The 24,634-nt window shown below is 36.6% G+C and overlaps 2 protein-coding genes across 3 annotated transcripts in view; one reads left to right on the forward strand and one right to left on the reverse strand.

Annotated features, from left to right (window-relative positions):
• The window catches only part of sdccag8 (SHH signaling and ciliogenesis regulator sdccag8), a 42,628-nt gene extending 35,223 nt beyond the window's left edge, over positions 1-7,405 (reverse strand). For both annotated transcript variants that reach the window (XM_058796207.1, XM_058796206.1), the window contains exons 1-11: positions 7,200-7,405; positions 6,748-6,894; positions 6,482-6,570; positions 5,872-5,988; positions 5,546-5,671; positions 5,349-5,438; positions 5,189-5,253; positions 4,589-4,780; positions 1,262-1,400; positions 990-1,142; positions 8-142 (exon numbers count right to left, since the gene is read on the reverse strand). In XM_058796207.1, coding sequence (XP_058652190.1) covers positions 8-142; positions 990-1,142; positions 1,262-1,400; positions 4,589-4,780; positions 5,189-5,253; positions 5,349-5,438; positions 5,546-5,671; positions 5,872-5,988; positions 6,482-6,570; positions 6,748-6,894; positions 7,200-7,263 — 1,317 coding nt within the window. In that variant the 5' untranslated portion in view covers positions 7,264-7,405. The remainder of the gene's footprint in view (positions 1-7; positions 143-989; positions 1,143-1,261; positions 1,401-4,588; positions 4,781-5,188; positions 5,254-5,348; positions 5,439-5,545; positions 5,672-5,871; positions 5,989-6,481; positions 6,571-6,747; positions 6,895-7,199) is intronic.
• A 289-nt stretch (positions 7,406-7,694) lies between these two features.
• Positions 7,695-24,634, forward strand: part of cep170aa (centrosomal protein 170Aa) — a 41,249-nt gene continuing 24,309 nt past the window's right edge. Inside the window, exons 1-6 of the mRNA XM_058795793.1 lie at positions 7,695-7,887; positions 16,997-17,138; positions 21,403-21,492; positions 23,854-23,932; positions 24,220-24,278; positions 24,435-24,606. Of these exons, the coding sequence (XP_058651776.1) occupies positions 17,034-17,138; positions 21,403-21,492; positions 23,854-23,932; positions 24,220-24,278; positions 24,435-24,606 (505 nt within the window). The 5' untranslated portion in view covers positions 7,695-7,887; positions 16,997-17,033. The remainder of the gene's footprint in view (positions 7,888-16,996; positions 17,139-21,402; positions 21,493-23,853; positions 23,933-24,219; positions 24,279-24,434; positions 24,607-24,634) is intronic.

The following is a 24,634-nucleotide window of genomic DNA, read 5'->3' on the forward strand; positions in this document are numbered from 1 at the left end:
GCTGTACCTTGCTGCTGTCCGTTTCCTGTGCTGTAAGCTTCTTATAAGCTTCCTCCAGCTGGCTATTGAGTGAGTTCCGGTCTCTCTCTCCCCTCTCCAGCAGACCCTCCAATTCAGCCACTCTCTGAGAGAGACTGGTCACCTTACATTGGAGAACATTACAATTAAAAATAGCTATATTAGTGATTTTAATTAATATTAGCTAATTGTAATATCTGTAAGTGTGGCCTGAGTGTCCAAATACGTTTTTGGGACCACCGTATAGGACTATTTACTCTTAAAATGAGGCCCAAGAAATAACCTGAATATACCTAGAAATAAACTGAAAGTGTTAAGAAACAACTATGAGTTGCATAGTAGCATGAATAAAAAATATTTCAGATTCTGCACTATTTCTAGGTCACTAATCAAATTAGTAAATTAAATAATTAAAGCAAAAAAGCGCACAGAATTAATAAGACATTCTGAAATCTGATTTTCAATTAAACTTCAAACTATTGCAGCTAATGAATTTCTAATGTAATAATGTATGAAATTAGTAAAAAGAAAGCAGGCTTGTTGTAATCATTATTTGTAAGTCTCTTTGGAATAATGCATCTTCCAAATTAATAAATAAAAGGTAAATGCGAAAACATAAGAATGTATAACAGGAGCTCAACTAGACATGAAATAAAGCATTTTTTGAATGCTACTGATTTTCTTCTTTTTAGTTTGGTTTAAACTTGAAGCTTTTATTCAGTTCTGATATTTAGTTAACAATAGTGCAGAATCTAATTTTTGGGATTTGTTTTGCACTGAATCTGAAGTCATTTTTCAAAATTGTAGTTGTGTGCCATAATTAAAATGACACTAGAGGGCAGCATATACTAGCTTTGTCGAAACATTCCAATCCTTTTGAACAAAAAACGCTCATAAATATTCAGTTCGATAAAATATATGACCCTACATGCAAATTAAGAAAACATTTCTTATTATGGTAAGGAACTAACTGTCTGGGCGAGCTCTTCTTTCTCTTTCTTGCTCTCTAAACGCGCTGCCTCCCTGGCCTGGGAGATCTTCTCCTGTTCAGATGCCAGCTCTCTCTCCAGCCTCTCCCTCTGTCTAGTCAGCTCACTGTGGAAGTGCTCACACTGCACCAACGCCTGCAGGTGCACAGGGACAGACCGGAGGTCAAGATCAATGAGTATACCCATCTCATTTAGCATTTAATATCATGCAAAACAGTAACATTCATATTCAAATCAGTGGTGTTGGCACATACTCGTGTCTTCTCCAGGTTTGCCTCCTCTGCCATCTCCACTGCCTGTTTGACCTGCTGATAGGCGGCCCATTCTCTCTGCTGGGCCTCAGTCTGACTGGCCCTCAGAGAACAAAGCACGGTCATCAGCTCATCCCGCTCTCTAACAAAGACAAACACAAGCATCTCATCAGGTTGCTGAAAGCACGCATTGATCTGACACATAATCAGGACAGTAGCTGATTAGCTTCATGACCAGTCGCGACTCCTTTCAACCTTGCTGTGAGGAACAATAATTGACTGAATACACACACAGATCAATTAAAGTGGTCAAAGGAGCCTATCAGTATTAATTAACCCAGAGGTTTGGCTCCAAGGTAGTTACAACATCAATATCTCTCATGTGAAGTTATTCAGTATATGTAAAAAAAAAAAAAAAATCATAAAGTAAATCAGTCTTACAAAAATAGTGGACTGAAACTAACATATATTTGGATAATTCATCTGTAAATAATTATTAAAATTTTTGATACAAATAATGGCAGTTAATGGCAGAAAAATAACAGTTATAATTTCTAATGTTTAAAAAATATATATAAAAAATTTATATTACATACACATATATATATATATATATATATATACACATACATATACAGTATATATATATCTTGATGACTGCTATTTGTTTACTACTAGTAGTGAACTTATTCTGATCTATTTGGCAGAATTCAAATGAGCCATTTTAATCTAGATTAATTCCAAGATTACAGTGAGATTAATCTAGATTAAAAAATTAATCTATGCCCACCACTAATATATATATATATATATATATATATATATATATATATATATATATATACACATACATATACAGTATATATATATATATATATATATATATATATATATATATGTATATATATATATATATATACATACATATACAGTATATATATATATATATATATATATATATATATATATATATACATATACAGTATATATATATATATATATATATGTATATATATATATACATACATATACAGTATATATATATATATATATATTAGTGGTGGGCATAGATTAATTTTTTAATCTAGATTAATCTCACTGTAATCTTGGAATTAATCTAGATTAAAATGGCTCATTTGAATTCTGCCAAATAGATCAGAATAAATTCACTACTAGTAGTAAACAAATAGCAGTCATCAAGAAGCAAACATAATATGGTGGTAATTCGTGGTGTCCTGATAATTACTAGGCTAATTAATTAATTAAATGATGTAATTTAAAATTACATAATTTAGCCTACCTAAAGGCTTTTGGGGCGTTCCGTTTTTCCCGACATAAAAATAAAGGGATTTAATATTGATAATAACATTGAAGACATTGTATGATTATTCTTTAAAGATAAGGTTTTAATAGTTTTAGTAGTAGGAGGTTGCCGCTTGGTTAGCACGCATACTAGTGATGCGCGGATGGCGGTTACATCCGCGGGTCGGGTGGGTCGGGTAATAAAATATTGCATTTTGATTATATGCGGGTGGGTCGCGGGTGGATAAGATAAATCATTAATCATGCAAATTTTATAACTACATTTTCTAAAATATGAACGTGTTTTAAATAGGATACAGAAATTGAATAAACTGTAAATCAATATATTAAAGTTATTCAACAAAACATTATTTAGTCAAGAGCAGTGAGGGTTTTCCTCTGTCTTTTGTTGTTTGATTAACATTAATAACAGACGGCACAGCTTTATTACGCTGCTGTCACAAGACTTCACAGATCCAATACTTATACATATGCGTTTTCTTTCGCAATTTAAGACAAAACCGACATTATGAGGATACTCGCCAGGACAACCATTTTGACGTTATTTTGTGTGTATTTGGCCACTTAAGCGCAACAAGCTTTGTTTATTTGTTCGCAGCGCAGCGCAGCGCTTTGGATGTGACTGCAGCGCACAGAAAAGCTCCTCTGGAGCGCACGAGTACCGAAAGACTTAAAAAGACGTGCAAATAATACATTTCTGTGACGATGCAACAATGGCCGATTAGGCAATTGACAATTCTGTCAACTGTACCGAAACGCGAGCTAAAGTCTTGTATCCCAGCGTGCAGCAGCACTAGATGCGCCGATGTGAAGAGAAGGTCAAAGAGAGAAGACGCGGTACAGCTGAATCACTCACGCTGTTTTTAAATGACTGGTTGTGTGAATTTATTTACTCATCTAACCTACACGCTATACTGAATAAATGTTTTGCAGGAATTTCCCTCATTTTAAAGTCGAAAGCTGCGGGAATATATGCGCAATCCCACAACGAAATTCAGGACCTCCTGATTAAGCGTAATTCTACTGTAGGCCTACATAGAATTGTGAAACGTGACTTTTCCAAAACTTTCTGGGTTTATTTATTTTTCCAAAACTTTACAGGCCTGGAAATTGATGTTTTAAAATCCCATGACTTTTCCAGGTTTTTCATGACCGTATGAACACTGAATGCGACGATCGGGTGCGGTTATCTAAATCAGACAAAAATATAGGTGCGGGCGGTTGGCGGGTGGATAATTTATTTGAAGCTGCGGATTCGGGTGACGTTTTAGCTCATCCGCGCATCACTAACGCATACACACAGGTTCGAAGACTCGTTCTCGCCCCCTACAGTGCAATTCGGCTAGGTATACATCCACGCTAAAATATCAAGGTGAAAGTCATCATAGCTTGCGTAGTATAGACCTAGCCCCCAACCCAACTTTGAGAATAGATTAACGGCGATATTTTTTTATCGCCCGATAAGAGTCCCACGTTAACGCAGCACGTTAACGCCGATAACCCACCACTAATATATATATATATATATATATATATATAAATAAATAAAAGAACGTATCACAGATTCCACCAAAATATTAAGCAGCACAACTCTTTTCAAGATTAATAATAATAAGAAATGTTTCTTGAGCACCAATTTAGCATATTAGAATGATTTCTGAAGGATCATGTGACACTGAAGACTGGAGTAATGATGCTGATAAATCAGTTTTGTCATCACAGGAATTTTTTAAAACATTAAAATAGAAAACAGATATTTAACATTCTAATACCATTTATATTATTATTAATATGTATTTTTGTTCATATAAATGCACCGAGAAGTCTTTAAAAACATTAAAATTCTACCGACCCCTAACTTTTTGAACTGCCAAAAAAATTAAATAAACAAAAATACCCAAGTATTCTATTTGAAAATAATGTAATTTATTTAATAAGAGAATTACATTATTTTAGGTCTAAGACTCGTACTAACAGTGAAAATTAAAACACTAAAAACACACTTACTTAGTAAGTCTTTCAATGCTCTGTACATGAACATTGGAGTGTGTCTCTGCCAGAACTGCTTCATGCTGGGCACACTTCAGACACAGACCACCCACACGCTGACCACTGCCCGCCGCCACAGCCATTGCTTCTTTGTGCCTCAGTCGTTCTTTCGTTTCCTCATATTCCTTCTGAATGCTCACCAAGTCTTTCCTACACAGGAATGTGCAGTAAGAGGGCACATTTTTACAATATGCATATATGATGACCGACTGATTCTATCGGTGGACGGAATCACAGTGCAAATATTGCTGATACACAATCAGTATGACTGTTCTAAAGAGCACTATAAATCACAAAGGCCAACTCTGGCAATCTGCATTTTCAGCAGTAGGCATTTATAATCAGGGAGGTCCTCTAAAATCATAAGCATGCAGAATGCATGATAAGATTATATTTTATATGACATTTTGGTGTCTTTTTAGCAATGCAAATGAATAAAATGTGTAATTCAATCAGCGTACCCACTCGGATTGTAAGAGTGTATTTTAGTGTGATCGGATTCAGTAAGATAAAAAATATATATATTTTAGGCTTGGCCACTGATTGAAGCCCACTTACTTCAGGGAGACCACTTGAGCCTCCAGGGTCTCGGTTTGTGCTTGATAGAGACACTTCAGCTGTTCCTAAGACAAAGAGATGGAAATCACAATTTTAGTGCACAATTTGTCCATTTATTGATGTGACATTTTCAGCTACATGAATGTTTAACCACAAATACCATTTCTTTCTTCCATTTGTGGTCCTCAGCTTGATTAATGGAGTCAAGTTTTTGCTTTGAAGTCTTTTCTGGTGTGCGCTCCATGTTTAACTGAAAATGATCAATAAAATGACTCATATTTTCATAAATTATGTCATTACAGTTCCATATTTGCCATTTCTGTCAGCACCAAAAATAAAGGCCTCATGGCTACATACGGTGCTGTCTACAAATGTGTATTCTTTAAGAGTTTCTTCAACCGCCTTTGCTTTCAGCTCCTCGTGTAATTTCTCATTCTCCACAATCACCACTCTCACTCTCTGTTTCATTCCAAGGAGTTCATCCTTTAGAGAGGAAACAACACAATCAGTACAAATACATGAACAATTACACCTACAGTAAAATTGCAACAAAATTCCCATCACATGACCAGTTGAATACAACTTGCTTTATCTGGGGAAACCCCCATTATCAATCTCATAGAATGCCTCAGACAATAAATTCACTGATATTATCTTATCTTATCTTATTTAACAGGACTGACCTTGCAGAACTTCACCTCAGCCTCCAGGTGCTGAATGTACTCAGACTGATTGTGGATGATGGGAACCAAGTCGTGAACACCAGGCAAACTGCTATTGCCCTCATCTGTGGCTCTTTGCTAGACAGCACAATTATATAGTTTCAATTAATATTGTGTATATTTTTAAGTAAGAGCAATAAACCTATTGAGCAAAAGTTAATGGTTCTCACTACATATTATAATTACGATACATATTACCATAAATTCATATTATAAAGTATGGTGCATTAACATGTTCACTAAAAAATAAGAGTGTACTTGCACATTTAAACTTATTAGTGGTTAATTTTTTTTTATGTTAAATATTTTGTTTTTAAGTGAATATTTTAATTTAATTAGAATGTAAAATATAAATTAAAATGACATTTATTTATATATAAAGAAATTAAATGTGAATGTTTTTAAATTATATATACATGTTCACAATTCTATGACGTTTTTTAGTCAATTTATATTTTTATTTTATTTTAAAATGATTCATTTTAAGTTACATTTTTATGATTACAATAAAAATGAGCTTTTCATCAAATTGCAACCTCTATTTTGAGAAGCCCTGATTTAATTGCAGTACCTTTCCAGTTAATTTCCTCTTGGAAGGAGATGGGGATGCAACATTTGCATCTTTGGACTGCTTTTGAAGTAAGGAACGCAGCTGACTGACTGAAAAAACAAACATAAATAAATAAACAAAAATAATAATTTGCACAAATAAGGCTACTCATCCAGAAGATGTCTGCATGGAATGCATTTTAATACACAACTACAATAATCAGGATGCAACTCAATCCTGCATTACAATGATCTGTCAGAATAACATGCTTCCTGCATGATCTGTACCTGCTTCACTCTGTTGAACCTGTATAGGAGGGATTTGCAGCAGAGGACTGAGCTTCTCCTGCTGCTGCTTTGGTTCTGAACACTCAGAGTCAGAGCTGTGGCTGGCCAGCATGCTGGAGAGGTGCTGGATACTGCGGTTGGCTCGCTCTGAAACATTGACATCATACAAATACTTTGATTTTAGTACATAATATGAATATGAGATACCCTGACTTGAGTATTGTATAGTTTATCACATATATTCTGTAGTAACAAGTTGAAATATTTACTAATTGTGCTGTTTTCTATGGTTTAACACAATGTTCACAATGAATAATACTCTGTCAGAGTCTCACTTTAAGTGTGAATAAACTGGTTAATACTTTGGTTTTCTGTAATATCGTTTTCAATATTACAGTCTTGTAGACAGCAACACTGGGCTGAATCATCTTTTCTCTGTTTAAAAACATCACCTCTCAATGTCTTCTGCAATGCTCCTAATTCCTCCTCCTCGTCAGAGTCCAAGGACGGTTTCATTATTGCTTTAAACACGTAACAAAACCAAAAAGGTTTGTAAATATACCGCACAATTTCTCAAACTCACTGTTACTGAAAGTGTTGTAGTATTATCAATGAACGACGTCCAAAAGGACGTCAACGGTTGCATGGCAGAAGTGCACTTCCGTAAACTGCGCAAAGGCAACCGGAACTTGTAGTTTTTACAGTATCAAATCGGCTAAGTCAGGGAGAGTAAAAAACTACAAGACGGGCATTTCCGGTATTCACAATGGTGTTGCACTGAACGTTTACTGTTTAAAAACGCTCATTATTGTAAGCATAATATTTGCGTTCCAATTTAATGCTAAAAAAGTCAATTAAAGAAATAATCTCTAAAATATTTTATGCTTGTTATTTTGAACACAAGTCATGTACGAGGACACGCCCACCGGACTGTGTTGGAACTGCAAACGCTGTCCTACTTGCCTGATTCCAGGCTGCCGTATGTCGCCGCTATTTGTTAGGAATAACGATATTGCTGCTGAGCAACTGAGGCAAATAGGAGACGTGGGGATACACACTGGGCTGGGCTACGAAAACCGTTTAACGTTAGCTGCTGCATTGAAGCCAGAGATAAATCTGACAGCGATAAGAAGAGCAAGGGTGAGTGAACATTCTCATAAAGAATCATTTTTATATTTAGTGTACATAACAATAGGTCATTTATAATAACGCTAGCGTATTAATGCATTTGCTCGTGTTAAACGTATTTTCCCATAAGGCTGCGGTGCAAAGAATGCACGCTATTCCTATGATCTGATCTGATCCTGTGGTCAGGATACCGTATATGAAACAGCAGGACACAGCTAGCCAGTTCGATCATATTGAATGAATAAACACTAGCTCGAACACCGCCTGTATTCAGGTGTGATTTTTGTATTAACGTTGTGCGTCCTAACGCTAGCGTCACTTCAAGGATATTCTAATCTAATCTTGATTTAAGTATTAAGTTGAATGTAATAGTGAGTTTGACTATATGCATGAAGAGGACACAAGCGCTGGTCACCGGTTTGCCCGAACGCATGGCATCTTACTTAGTATCGTAAAATTTGCTCTCGATCGCAGCAAACCATTAAAAACAACAATATTTCAGTACAGTAAGTCGGATGTGTAGGAGATGTGCATGATTTGCCGGGCACTGGTGCACACTGTGAAGGGCACTGCGCAGAATCCTTTGTTTTGACAAAGGCTCTTGTTTTGTTCTGCTACATCTGGCCTACATGTATTTTTATTGTAGTATTAATTACACTTTTCAACGCTGCAAAATGTTTATACCTTGTCATTAATTGTTTGCTATATCTGGTTTTAGAGGAAAAACTGTATAGTGTCAAAATAGCAGTGAATTGTCCTTTGTAATAGGGTTTGTTACTAAATTGAATTACTAGTTGAAAAGGGGGGTTCTGTATTATCTATTACTTCTTCAGAGTTTATTTTAAGCACGTTATTAGAATATAAACCTAAAACTGCATATAGAGACTGTGTCTCAAAACCTAGTGAGTTCAGCTCCCTACCTAGACAGCATTTTTGGGTATCATGTTGACATTTCGTGTCTATAAATGTGAGCATATCAGTTATTTGAACTCCTCTGGAGAGCACGTTAAACTAATGGCTGTTTTTTTGCAGTCTCCACTTTTTTCTGCAGGACCAAAGTTGAATGGCTTAAGTTTGACCCAGCTTTTTTTTTTTTAATGTCATAATAATATTAATTGATTTGACACGTTCCTTTTTCTAAACTGCTGTAAGTTTTAGATTTTTTAAAAATAATTTAGCCACCCATACTTAATTTCAATATCAAATAATTTAGTGTCAAACAGTGACAGCCTAAATTATGCATAAAACAAGTAGTTAATGGGCAGGGAGTGTTTATTTTTACGTATTTTTGGGTGTGACTGTTATTGCTTTGTACGTTTCCTCTAGTGTATTTTGACTGACTAATCTGTACTTTTCTCTGAGTATTTCAGTCTAGGTTATGAATCAGCTGTTTGTTTATACATGTTGTGTCCAGACCCTTTTTAATGCATCTTTTTGGGTTCCAAAATGCAAACTTATCACTGTATTGTCACAGTAACAGTAAGAGTAGTAGACTATGTGGCAGCAGGTCTGTATTTTTTTTTTTTTTTAACAACCTTTTCATTATTTCTTCTCACAAAAACAAAGAAAAACAGATAATTGAATGGAATGAATTTAATACTATTCTGGTATCTTTTATGGCTCATGAGAAATCATATGTCTGGTCCCCAGTTTAAATCTTCTAAAAGAGAAAATGCAACAACTAGACCCAGACCAAAACATATCCTACACTGAGTCTGGGGCTTTCACAAGAAAATCTCTCTTTTGTGAACCCTGGGCCCCAAATCATTAATTATTCATAAGTTAGCATCACTTCCTTAGTTGGATCATGTTGACTGACCAATCCAGTGAGCCTTCCTGTTGTTAAACGGAAGTACCAAGTGAATGTGGATTCACAAAGAAGCCACAAGGAATCACATGCTCACAGTCCATCAATTACAAAAACAGTGTTATCCGAGAATTACTATATAAGCAAGTATTTGACAGCATACACCCTACAAAAAGATGCATGTGTATTTTTGAAGCTTAATAACAGCTTAATTTTTTTTCTTGGCTCTTCTCCTGTCAGTGTTGTATTGCAAATGCATATAAATGGCTGTCTATGTTTGATGGTCAGACTATTGGGTCATTTCAGGCCAGTCTGGATTCTGTATGCCCACTGGCTAGCTTAATCCTGCTCTTTAGTTCTGACCTATATTTGTGATCCATTATTTGTCCCCCGCTTATATCTGGTCTGCTGATTGTAAGTGGTAATTCAAGTGCATGCAATAGATGCCTAAAGGTGTATAATGGCAGTCAGAGTAAACGCTTATTGATGACTTGCTGAACACGCAGTTCTCTTCATTCATGTTCATAACGTCACAATGTTATAAAGATTTCAAACATTTGAACTTGCTTTTCATTAAAGAACCCTGAAACATATAACAGTTTCCATGAAAATTAAGCAGCACAACTGTTTTCAACATTGACAAGAAATGTTTCTTTAGCAGCAAATCAGCATAAATCCTTTCTAAAGAATTATGTGAGACTGAGGACTGGAGTAATGATGCTGAAAATTCAGATTTGTCATCACAATAATTAATTATATTTTAAAGTATATGACATTATGAAAAATATTTGTAATTATTATTTAAGAAAGACTTACCGACCTCAAAGTTTTCAGCGGTACAGTTTAATTCATATGATAAATAACTCGTTTTTGTTCTGAATGAGCGTCTGAACATGTAGCAAAAATTCCCTTTGGTCAGAAACATTTACTGGTTGTTTATTTGCATAAGTAGGTCTGTTGGGTCAAGTATGTCATTATGCATGTTTATTACCACCCAACGGGCACATTTTGTTGTGTCTGATAAGGTCTAGTCACAAGTGTATTAGATTTGGATTAATGATGGATCTTTCTTCCTGCTGCCACATGCTGATGATGTAAATGAGATGTCTGCTTCTCTTGGCCATATGGTACTTTTACAGCATCCCCAAATTTGCTCTCTCAGCATGTTTTACTGCATTGGCCTCCTTTTATGTGCAGAGATAAGGCCGTAGATATGAATTAAGGTGAATCTTTTTACATTTCATGATTTATTTTTAAAGATAATAAACTCTTCTCATCTTCTGAATAATATGTAATAAGCATGTAAATAACGTCATTGTACAGCACGTATAATTTTTTTGATAAGTATATATTTTTTAGATTCATAGGTGCAATCGCATGTACTGTTGCTCTGCAAAATTTTGCAGACAAGACACTATATCTATTCTATTCCAGTGCAAACATCAACTTGAATTATCTGAATGAAAGTCCAGCCATTGTTCATTCATGTCAAGCCCACTCACTGTATTCTTCTCAAGCACTGAGACGGTCTGTGGATCGATTTCTCTCCCAGCATTAGCATATAGATATGCGCTATACTTTCTGGACAGAAGTGTAGTCAGATACCTTCCCAGGTTTAAAACAGAGGGCTCAGATGCCCTCAGGCTTGTTGTTGCAGCATCTGTTTCTGGAAATAATAATCAATGTTTTGGTAATGCAAACAAAGTGCTTTGTGAAAGGAACAGAATGATGGAGATATCATTTCTGAGTGTGGTTTCTACCGATGACTTAGATAAAAGCAATGAACCGAGACTAATTTTTTAACAGTGTGTGATGCCTCAGTGATTTTACCTCTCTCAAGAGATAGCAGGGAGGACATTGACTTTATCACTTACCCACCAGTGTTCATTGGCCTCACAACATCATGTTACCTTCAAGGACCTTCACTTGGCATTCATAGACCTGAGGACTTCACTGTATTGTGGAACGTTGTATTTTCTCAAAGAGTGACGTATATGTTACAGTGCATCTGCTGTACCTAAACCCTGTCTTTCATGAACTGTTCATTTGAAAGGGATAGTTCACGCCAAAATGAAAATTGGTGTCATGATTTGCTCACTCTCACGTAGTTCCAAATCTGTATTCCTTTCTTTATATTGTGGAACACATAAGGTGCAAAATATTAATATGCTCTTTATCCATATACCATATTTTCCATCAAAAATAAGTTACACTTGACTATAAGTCACACCAGATCAAATTTTTTCAGAAAAACACACAGATAAATCGCATTGGTATATTAATCACATTTTATTATTATATTCAGAAATAATGTAAAATACCAGCCAGTATTTTAGTTCCCCTCACTTAACAACAAATTCTTTCAATTTAAGAGTATTCAGAACATTTTATATAAATGCTAAGCATAAACAAATGTATTTAAAATGAAACTGAAACTATTTGTGTGTGGGACATAAGCTATACAAATAAACTTGGGCCTATGTAGGCTCCCTCTCTCATTCGGGATGAATACAAATGTGTGTTTTGCATACTTTGTTAATTGCATTATCACTCTCAGATAAAAACGTCCAAAACCTCTCACAGGGGTGGTACCTTTTCAAAAGGTATACCTTTGTGCCATATTTACCTCTAAAAGGTGCATATTAGTACCTAATGTAATACCTATTGTATACATATTAATACCTAAATGGTACATATTAGTACTTTTTGAAAGGGTATCGCCCCAGTGACAGCTTTTGTTCTGTGCTTTTTTTTCTGAAAGTGTTAGTCGATTTGGAATATACATTGCAGAAGCATGTTTCAGGTGCATGACTTGCATTCTGGAAAATATGGTAATAAAAGTGGAAAGTGGGGATGTGTGCTGTCAGTCTCTGAAAATGACATAAAACTGTTCCAGTCAACTTGTGCCCTATATTTCAAGTTTTATAAAGCCATGCAGTAGTTTTGTGTACGGTACTAAATGAATTTATATATATATTTAGATATGTTTGATGTGAAACCTGCCATGCCCAGGACACATCTGTATTTACCGTTATTAAATACAGTATCTCACAGAAGTGAGCACACTTATTATATCTTTTTATGTGACGACACTGAAGAAATGACACTTTGCTTCAATGTGAAGTAGTGAGTGTGCAGCTTGTATAACAGTGTAAATTTGCTGTCCACTCAAAATAACTCACAGCCATTAATGTCTAAACCGCTGGCCACAAAAGTGAGTACACCCCTAAGTGAAAATGTTCAAATTGGGCCCAAAGTGTCAGTATTTTGTGTGGCCACCATTATTTTCCAGCACTGCCTTAACCCTCTTGGGCATGGAGTTCACCAGAGCTTCACAGGTTGACACTGGAGTCCTCTTCCACTCCTCCATGACGACATCACGGAGCTGGTGGATGTTAGAGACCTTGCGCTCCTCCACCTTCTGTTTGAGGATGCCCCACAGATGCTCAACAGGGTTTAGGTCTGGAGACATGCTTAGCCAGTCCATCACCTTTACCCTCTTTAGCAAGGCAGTGTTCGTCTTGGAGGTGTGTTTGGGGTTGTTGTCATGTTGGAATACTGCCCTGCAGCCCAGTCTCCGAAGGGAGGGGATCATGCTCTACCTCAGTATGTCACAGTACATGTTGGCATTCATGGTTCCCTCAATGAACTGTAGCTCCCCAGTGCCGGCAGCACTCATGCAGCCCCAGACCATAACACTCCCACCACCATGCTTTACTGTAGGCAAGACACACTTGTCTTTGTACTCCTCACCTGGTTGCCGCCACACACACTTGACACTATCTGAAACAAATAAATTTATCTTGGTCTCATCAGACCACAGGACATGGTTCCAGTAATCCATGTCCTTAGTCTGCTTGTCTTCAGAAAACTGTTTGCGGGCTTTCTTGTGCATCATCTTTAGAAGAGGCTTCCTTCTGGGACGACAGCCATGCAGACCAATTTTATGCAGTGTGCAGCGTATGGTCTGAGCACTGACAGGCTGACCCCCCACCCTTTCAACCTCTGCAGCAATGCTGGCAGCACTCATACGTCTGTTTCCCAAACACAACCTTATATGATATGACGCTGAGCACGTGCACTCAGCTTCTTTGGTCAATCATGGCGAGGCCTGTTCTGAGTGGAACCTGTCCTGTTAAACCACTGTATGGCCTTGGCCACCGTGCTGCAGCTCAGTTTCAGCGTCTTGGCAATCTTCTTATAGCCTACGCCATCTTTATGTAGAGCAACAATTCTTTTTTTCAGATCCTCAGAGAGTTCTTTGACATGAGGTGCCATGTTGAACTTCCAGTGACCAGTATGAGAGAGTGAGAGCGATAACACCAAATTTAACACACCTGCTCCCCATTCACACCTGAGACCTTGTAACACTAACGAGTCGCATGACACCGGGAAGAGAAAATGGCTAATTGCGCCCAATTTGGACGTTTTCACTTAGGGGTGTACTCACTTTTGTGGCCAGCGTTTTAGACATTAATGGCTGTGAGTTATTTTGAGGGGACATCAAATTTACACTGTTATACAAGCTGTACACTCACTACTTTACAGTGTAGCAAAGTGTCATTTCTTCAGTGTTGTCACATGAAAAGATATAATAGAATATTTACAAAAATGTGAGGGGTGTACTCACTTTTGTGAGATACTGTATATGTGAATGCAAATGGAAAGATTTTTAGCTAATAAAGTGTTTCATTTCAGAAGTCATACATGTTTGAAATTACATGAAGGTCAATAAATAGCAGAATTTTAATTTTTAAATTGACTGTTCCTTTATGAGTGTCTGTTTACTAGACTGGGCTGCAGATAGACAGCAGAGATGGATCAGGCTAGTACTCATGGGTCATGATATGAGGTCATGTGGATTAGGGAGGACACTTACAGGGTTGTGTCATCATCTGGCTGGAGATCTCTTTAGATGGGTGTAGACTTCATGCAGAAAGTCAAGCAAGAGCTTCATATATGAGAAACACCAGTCTGAAATGAACAGGTTTTACTATTATATGTAGTACAGAAAAACATCCCAATCTGACATATTTGAGTTGTTCCTATTGCAACATATATAGCATTAAGATTGAAGCTTATCAAAAAATGGGGTTTTCCAGTTTTACTGCTTATCTATTCCAGAGTGAATCAGTTCCTTATTCCTCTCAGAGATGAATAAAATGATAGAAATTCAGAAATGAGTTGGGGGAAGCAGGAAGAAGCGTTAGCCACACTTCCTGTTCCTTGCAAAAACACTCAGTCAACCCAAAACAATCCATCTCTTCAGACACTGAGGCAGGAGGATGCACTCACAGCCAGCATAGTGAAATCAGCCTTTCACCCACTAAAAACACCATATGTCACTCAGTTTGGAAGAAGAGGGGGAGCTTTGGGGGCCACAAAACTGCTTTAGTGGAAAGTGATGTGTCTATTCATGATATCTTAAGAGTGCTTGTGCCTCTTAAGAAGGTGAATCTCACTCCAAGAGTAAAGTCGGAAGATTTGCTGTCTCGCTTTAAGCTTTTAAATAATGTCTTAAAGTATTTCATTTCTCAAGATTGTCTCGGCGGCCATAGAGGGATTGTGATGGGTTTGAAGATTGAGGTCTGTCAGAAATGCATGTGTTCATTAGAAGGTACTGACGACCAACATTCTCCAGCTTCCAAAGCTCTTTCATGTCTTATTAAAAGAGAGGTTCATATCGCACCACATCAGGGCGCCTCTGCCACGTTATGCTTATTCCTGAATTCCGTGGGTAGTTGACGGGTATAAAGGTTTTCCTGTGGTTGCTCAACTAAAGCCTGTGTTCCAGAAAAGAGAAAAACCAGCTGCTAGTATTCAGCTATTCCTTGCAAGCTGCTCCCAAGATATAATCTATCTAGGTTGAGAAGGACTTCTCTGAACTTATTCCTGTCAGACACATTGACCCAAACCTACAGCCAATATCACATCTCGGTTGATAAATAAAAGTTCTCACAGGAAGTAATTCTAGAACTTTCTTTAAGTATGTAGTACTGGCTCTATATGTTTTTTCAAACATGTTAGAACATTTATGTAAATTGTGTAATTTATATATATATATATGTATATATACTGTGTGTGTGTGTATATATATATATATATATATATATATATATATATATAAATTGTTTGTTTTCTCTCCCTTTTATTATTATACAATATTACAAATTTACAAAAAGAAATCCTACACAGTTATTTTTGCTAGTATTATCATTATTTAGATTTTCTTAGAAAGTGTTAAATTATGTAGATTAATAGTATCATATTGCCATTATAATAAATGCATTTCATGCATCTTGGTTCTCAGTCTACTTTACATCTATAAGAGGACCTTTAGAATTTGTAAGTTGAGGTCGGCTATATTGTATTTCAATGAGTGGATATTGTGTTCCAGCTCCTCAAGCAGCATAATCATAGTGCACTCTCAGCAAATATGGGGCCCATATATCAAAACGGCACCCATTATTGGTCAAGATGTTGTTATAGCGATGTGCTAATAAAAAGGGCTTTCACAATATCCAATGTGAAGTAGCCATAGCTGCTTGTGAGTGCTAGTCATGAGGGTCTTCCAGGAGAAACAGTCATGCTCTCTACAATAATTACAGTTATATAGAGACTTGTTATTGTAGGTCAGATGTCTGTTTTTTTTTTTTTAAACATCTGTATTCGTTTTAGGTTGCACATTGCTGTAAATAATTTACAGACTACATGGCCAACAGCCATAATTTTTAATATCATATACCATTGAAATACAATGTTTTTGGTCATGTACCATGTTGTGCCTTGGAGTAAAAAAATAAGAGGTTGAGGAGTTGCACTGGGTCACCTAGACGAGGCATGTGGGTTTGTATGTCAGGAGGATACATTAAATTCCTCTTCCCAGACCATTTGCAGCTGTAGCTCAGAGCAGCTGAATGTGACCTCCTTTTCAAGGGAAAAAAATCCCACAGCCCAGTAGGGTGTGCAGCCAAGTTGCCTACATCACTTCCTGCCGCATCTGGCAATGATCATAGGCGGCGAGGGAGGAGGGAAGTGTCCCAGGCCTCTGTAGTCAGCATGCAGCAGATTTCAGCGCGGTCTAACGGATCTCCCTCTCTGTCTCTCTCCACCCACATTCCACTGTCGGTTCAAATTTAAACAACTTAGTGGGACGAACATGATCTCTTTATAAAAGCCCACTATTCATTTATTTATTCATTTTTAAAAAAACATACATTTTGTAAAAGTGTTTTTGTAATGTTGAGTGAGAAATGGAATGTCACTGATAGAAAGTTTTTCATAAATGTCTCTCTGTCTTTATCTGTCCATCAGGATGACGTAGGGACTGAGGCTGGAGGAGAGTGCAGAGATGAGCCTCACGTCCTGGTTCCTCGTGAGCAGCGGGGGTACGCGGCACCGGCTGCCCCGTGAGATGATCTTTGTGGGCCGCGATGACTGCGAGCTTATGCTACAGGTCAGGAAGGGTGTCTCTCAGTTTTAAAACTGAAAAATCTTCTTTGTTTGATTTGATATAAAGTGGAAATAAATAAAATATAAGTATAAAAAGTAGATGAAAAACTTCAAAAGAAATTAGAAGTGATGCCATGTGAACTTGATGAAATAAGTTTAAGTACAAAAATGACTAAAACTGAAATAAAAAAAATAAATTATAGATAAACAGAAATATTAAAAAAAACTAATAAAAATGATAAGCACATAAAATTATTAAAAATGAAAATTGAAAGTTTAACAATAAAAGCTCATTTGAAATATTAATATACTGTATACTATAATACTACCCTGATGCTTTTATGAACATGTTGTTAAAGGGGTCATATGATGCTATTTTAAAGATCATTATTTTGTGAGTTTGCTGTAACAGAATATGTTGATATGCTTTAATGTTCAAAAAACACATTATTTTTCAAATACTGTACATTATTGTAGGTCCTCTATGCCCCGCCTCTCTCAAACGCGTCGTTTTCTACAAAGCCCCTCATCAGTTTGCTCTGATTGGCCAGCTGACCCAGTGCATTGTGATTGGCCGAACACCACAAGCACGTGTCAGAAATGTAACTTCCCTTACCATAATCGCGAGCTTCAGCTTTATAAAGACAGTTAATAGTTGTCCAGTTGTCCTTAGTTTTACCATCAGTTCAAGCCCGAAAGTGGAACAGAGTCGGTGTGACAGACATAGTGATGATGCTCGTATGTATTTGCTCTCTCTCACACACACACGACACAACGCAAAACTCCACATTTTAACAGTCAATAGCAAATACTTAAACTAATAACAAAACATACTTACAGTCGCTGATTCAGAAGCGCCAGATTGTCACAGTAAAGTCAGAATTGACTCATTTTTTTTATCCTTTGTGCACAGCCAGCCTTGTACTCTCCTAGGTTCACGAAACTGCTGTCCATAAAATGCCTTGCACAAATTCGAACATTTGGGTTGTGCTGTTCTGTTGTAAGTAATCTTAATGATTTCTAACTGCATCTATTTTCGGAAGGCCAAATGAAGTGCTTTTGCTTTCGCTTAGAAACACACAGCGTCTCCCTGACGTGTCTGCATCAGCACTACTGCGGTTACTGAAACCATGCTTTCTTTCTTTGCGTGAACATTTGGGCGGCATTATGTAAATATTTCCACATCGTGATGTAGACATGTGGAGGCGTGTTTTAATGAGGCGTTTTAGCCCAGTCTGGATCAGCCTTCTTTCTTAGATAGCATAAATCCTTTTGTGGGAGACTTTGAGCTTTATAACTCTGCAGATCGTATACATGCCCAAACAGCTACATAACACACTAAAGAAAAGGAAAAATAGAAATCGCATCATATGACCCCTTTAAAGCTGCAATCCGTAAGTTTTGCCTCTTTGTCGCCATTTCTGTTTGAAACCGATTCACAGATTCTAGCCTACGTCTTGGAATATATGACCCAAATAAGAATTTTCACCGTATATTGTCATCTGAACAAGTAAGTAACAAGTCTGCCATGTTTGTTCTGACCAACTGAGGGGTAAAAAATTACAATAAATCGCGCTACCATTGGATATTTAATCTAACGATCAGTTAGCTCATATCACATCAAACCGTGCAAATTATTATTATTGTTATACTTTATTCTCAAATTATTAATGTTAACAACATCAGCATTGCGTGACTATGAGTATAGTGTGTTTTAGCGTGTAGATTTCAATTTCTGTACAGTCTAATATCTAATTGTCATGCCATTCGAATTTCATATTAATAAATTATTTTAACCAAAAAAGCAAATTATGCTACCTTCAAACTGGTTTTCTTTAAAATACAAATCTTGTGTAATAAGGCTATCTGTAATCAGAAGCACATTTTAAACTGGAATATAATTTAATTTCATTCACATGTGTTTCATAAACACATAATCCTTTCTGGATTACAATCCGCCATCAAAATGAAACATTTAATTATTCCAGTTGCTGTGAGAAAAGGCTATAAATGATCCACCACCTGCAGGATCCTCACATGCGATCGCCTACTAGCTGGGACAACTTCTTTATGTTGACAGATGTGATGTAATGACGCAGTGCCATGTGCGAATTTCCCACGAAAACCTACCCGTACCACTCAAATTAGAAAACATTATTATAAGACAACCGTTGTGAATCGGGCTAAAGGAAGCCGATAGTTTTGAACACCAGCTGGTTATGTACTTGCTCAAATATTGATTTAGGATCATTTTTAACCAAAAAAAGTTACGGACTGCAGCTTTAAATCAAAAGTCTCTATTTAGGTGAAGTGAGTATTTTTGTACTATTAGCATCACTCAGTGAAATGGCAAAAGAATGACTGTTTTCAAACTTGTAGTCCTGTCTCAAACTGTTTTCAACATTGATAATAATAAGAAATGTTTCTTGAGCAGCAAATCAGCATTTCCGGATGATTTCTGAAGGATCATGTGACACTGAAGACTGGAGTAATGATGCTGAAAAATCAGCTTTGCATCACATGAATGAATTACATTTTAAAGACAGTTATTTTAAATTGTAAACCTATTTAACATTTCTGATTTTACTATATTTTTGATTAAAAAAAAAAAAAAAATTAATACAGCCTTAAGCATAAACGACTTCTTTTAAAAACTTTTTAAAAATATATCAACCCCAAACTTAACGCTAGTGTATTTCACAAGTTTTCTGTAATGATGATAGGAAGGATGCAGAAAGATTAATCCATGCCCAGGAGGAAAGTTGTGTTCCAGCTAAGTGGCATGACTGTTACTATCTAGCACAGCATCAGTACACACGTGTTAGTCATGCAACTTTATTAATAGAAAGTGGGGCGAACAGCTCATGGGGTACTTTTAGATGTACTACAGTGTTGAACTACAAGAGCAGAGACTGTAATGCCAAGCATTACAGGGGGAGAGAGTGCCAGTCACGTCATTAGAGAGCTGAGTAACTCAGTCCAACCCCAAAACAAACTTAACATATCACAACACAAACGCAGATGTAATATCAGCCACTTGAGGGAAAGTTGTGTACTGTGTATCTCATAGAATCATTAGCAACCGCACGAAACAGCCTAGAAACCACATAACAACAACCCTCTCACAACACCTTAGTAACTACATAGAAATTTTAAGTTGAAATGGCCTTCTGAGGAAACATTTAGTTCAGAAGTCTTTAACGGAAATGAATTCTTTGCATCTCAAAGCAATAACAAAAAGCTTTTTCTCAAATCCACTTACTGGTACATAACGAATACTATGCTCATAGTGCCTTTAAAATGGTGAGTTTGTAGAGAACAATCTAACTCTGGGGTTTCATGTGTTCAAATACTAGTCTCTGGTAGACATAAACATAGGCTTTGTTTAGTTAGAAAACCCCCATTTCCCTCTTTGACCCTTCCATGTGGGGGTCAGGCATAAATCAAATTCAGTCTGGTCATGTGATTGTGTTACAATACGTTTAGTGGTCACATGGTTTGTCTTAAAATAGATTGGGAATGCATTAGATTCCTTATCACTGAACTGAGGATGAGTTCGATTTTAAAATAGAGCCATTTAGCTCACGTACACTCATTTTAGGTGCTTTATCATCGGCACATGCATGTTTTATACTCTAAACTTCTACATTTGCATTCATTTGCTCATTTGAATGTTTATTTCATGAGCAACTTGTCATTACAATGTTTGCAAACAATGTCTTTAGGAGGTTGGCCATCATCACATAATTTAAACGAAGATGCAGTACCTGAAAATTAATTTGAACATTTAGCATTAAATATTTACCATTGTTTGTTGAATTTTCATGATCAAAATCCAATAATTTCAACAGGAGTTTTGCATGAGGGCAAAAGATTTACTAAAGTGATCACTCAGATTCACCGCGTTGACCCACAGAAATCTGTTTGGTTTTATAGTTACTTCTGTGTGAGCTGTGCTTCATACATCACTATGTTTCTGACAGTAGACAATGGACTTTTTTGTTCACGAAATTTCACTAATGTGACTTCAACTTGAGCTCACAGCCAATCTTGCCAAGATTGTTTCTTATCAGATGTTTGTCAGTTTAGGTATGTTGCACTTGTAAGATATGTCACCTTCAAATTCTGTCGTTGCTACGAGGTAAAATACTTCTGTGGCTGTATATAAACTAGCTTACAAAAATAACAAATCCATGAAGTGATAATGCTCAGCAAAAATTCTCTCTGGTTTTAACAAACTCTTGCTTTTATCTGTGTGTGATTTGCAGTCTCGCAGTGTAGACAAGCAGCACGCTGTCATCAACTATGAGTCCAGCAGTGATGAGCACAAAGTAAAGGATCTGGGAAGCTTGAATGGGGTGAGTAAGAGGGAAGATAACAGAGTGGTGCATTTCTGATAAATGAATGCCACTGATTTTAAAGCAACAAATTTGATGATTTTACCAGGCCGCCATTTTAACTGTGCTTTCTGCATGTCACACTTTACAGTCTTTCTTCTTACATAAAATAATTTCAGTTTAAATCAATCATCTCCATTTACTTATTGAGTCAGTGTGAAATATGCAAGATAATGTACAGTCAGCCAGTCATTACTAAAAAAACCCAATAAAGGCTAGGTTCTTTAAAATTAGACTTGTCATTTCCATTTTATGTATATTCAGACTCTTAATGAATCTTGACGCAGATTTGTTTGCCCCTTACTCAAATGCAAACCTTCCTTCATACTTGGTTCTTTTACTATGTGGTAAATCTAAACCATAGTAATATATTGAGGTGCAGTCTGCTTTTCCTGAGTCTGTGCTCTGTTTGTGTTAGATTATGTTTTTCTGTTTGTGGTCAGTAGAAACTCTATGACTAAATGAGAACTCATGGGGCCGCTCACACAAATTACAACTTCTTCCTGTTGAGTCATGCTTAAGAATTCCTCTTCCTGTCCTGTTTTGGCAGGAAATTACTATTATAGTATGTGCAGCATATTGTCCACCTTTTTTTAGCAGTACCGTTTACACTTCTCATTTTGACCAGGAATCAGTTTTCAGCAAAACTCCGCACAACAAGTCCAGACATTGTATGAAACTGTATTCCTCTAGTTTAAGTTGGCACATGTTGAAAACTTTGAATAAAGGGAAATAACTTGCAGTCAGCCACCGAAGAGCCTGCACAAATTTCCTAGCTTTGACCCCACATTCCTGCAAAATATCTTAAGGTCTTTTTATATTGTAGGAAGGACAGATGAGGAGATTGATTCAGCTTTTCAAGGGGAATTTTAGACTTGAATGCTTTAGAAAGTGCTTTGTCAGTATGATTTGCTCCCCTTCTTTGTTGGGATTTGCAGGAAGCGGCTGATATTTGAGACGGAGCAGACCTTAAAGCACATTATTATAAACTTTGTGAGGTGGCTCTCACTGTAGTAGGGATCTGTAAACCATTTGTGCACTGAACTTTTGAAGTTGAACTCATTAAATACGCAGATGTCTTGGCGGGTTAATGGAGTGTAGTGTGTGTGTATGGTGCTCCTCAGGTACAGTCTGCTACAGTACCATACCATAGCTACAATCTGATGGAGATTTTCAGATCAAGGAGGTTTTGAGAATAAACCATAAGCATGTTGTTATTATTCCATTTCTAAGATTAAGTAGATTAAAAAAAGCCCAGATTCAAGGGATATTGACTTGTTGATCTGTATAATCTTTTGCTTCAGGAAAGAAAAGCCTTTTGTTTTGCGTGTGTGTGTGTGTGTGTGCGTTTTAATTCTCTGAAGAAGTTCCAAACTGTTATGCCTGTATTACATGCCTCATTAGATACATTTTTGTGATTTTTGTGGCTTATATGCTTGCTATGCTAGATGTAACATTTATAATCTTGTCTAATCAAATACTCTCAAAATAAAAATATCCCTCCATCAAATACAATTTGCCTGACTGGCAAATAGCAAATCATCATTCAAGACTGTAACTAATTATTTCTTCTTTTTATTTTATTTTTTTATTTTTTTTATTGAATTTTTCAACTTAATTTACAGGGTCTTTGAAAATTCTATATGTAAAACAGTATATTACAAATCCATTCCTCAAAACACTTGGAGATTTACTAAACAGAGCAAATTAGCGCAAGAGCGCAGTTCCAAAACAGTGCGTTGGGCGTGGAAATTTCTGCAAGTGATGTGCTGACAACACACAAATTAAAGAACACAGACGCAACTTCTTATTTACATATCGATTAACGCAATATACCAAGCACAGCACAAATTAGTGCAGTCGCAGATAAGCAGAGCCGATGCACATCATGTGCCAGTGATCTACTGACGACACAGGCGCAAAATAATTTGACGAGCGCAAAAGTAAATTGCGTAGTGTGATTCATTTTAATACTCTCCTCCCAGAAATTTTGCGTCTGAAAGGGAAACTCCTACAAATACATATTCAATAAGGTCAGGTGCAAAAAAAACTGTGTCCACGCCTTTTCAGTGCTAATTCTTCAATGTGCGTCTTTAGTAAAACCTGACAGTACTGTTTTCAAGCCAAAAGACGGTTTGCGCTGGCACAAGCTGTTAGGAAATCTGGCCTTTGACCTATGTAAGGTACAGTGCTTATGGTGAACTAGAAATGATTAACAACTTTGTCTATGATTTTAATTTAATATTTTAACATTTCATGAACGTATTTGGACCAGTATAAGTTGAGCCCACCAAAATGTGATCATGTGACTCTTATTTTCAGACATTTGTGAATGATGTCAGAATCCAGGAACAGATGTACATCACTTTAAAGATTGATGACAAACTGCGGTTTGGATATGATATCCTTCAATGCACAATGTACTTCAATGTCATCAGATTTTCTTCTGAAAGCCTTTAAGATTTAGTGTTAATTTAGTATTTCAAAGTCCTTATGTGTATCTGTATGTGATTGAATTTGTTTATACACTCATAATTTGAAAGATTTATGTGTATGTGCATGACAAAGAAAAGAAGAAGTAGAACTAGAGGTATGTGGTTCCATATTTTGAGCCCTGTGTGAGAATGTGTATGGATATTTATTATGTTTTTGGCTATTTATGAAACTGTCTTCCTTAACCCGACTCACATACCAACTTGTTCACTGTGGTGCGAGGAGAGCTGCATGTGCCAGAGGAGGCTCTGAAGGTAAAACAACCACTACATCTCTGAATCAGTTAATATAGTTAACGATATACTGGTAACAGTATATCAGAATTGCACGTGCTGATTTTGTTTTTTTTAAGTAATGTTTAATGACAGGTTTCTGGTGCTTACTGTTTTCTTCTCTCTCCTTTCTGTCAGCATGAGAAGTTCACCAGCCAACTTCAGCTGGGCAAGAAGCCCACCTGTGCAGAGCCCTCAAAAACCCCCAAGCCTTCCCCAGACAAAGCCAAAGTGAGCAAACCCGCAGAGCCCATTGCTGAACCAGCAGCCAAACCTGCAGAGCCAAACAAAGGAGATGACAAGATGTCAGGTAAAAATCACCTTGATGATGTTAGGGT

Source organism: Onychostoma macrolepis, chromosome 13 (assembly GCF_012432095.1).
Source record: "Onychostoma macrolepis isolate SWU-2019 chromosome 13, ASM1243209v1, whole genome shotgun sequence".
In the NCBI taxonomy this organism is placed as follows: Eukaryota; Metazoa; Chordata; class Actinopteri; order Cypriniformes; family Cyprinidae; genus Onychostoma; species Onychostoma macrolepis.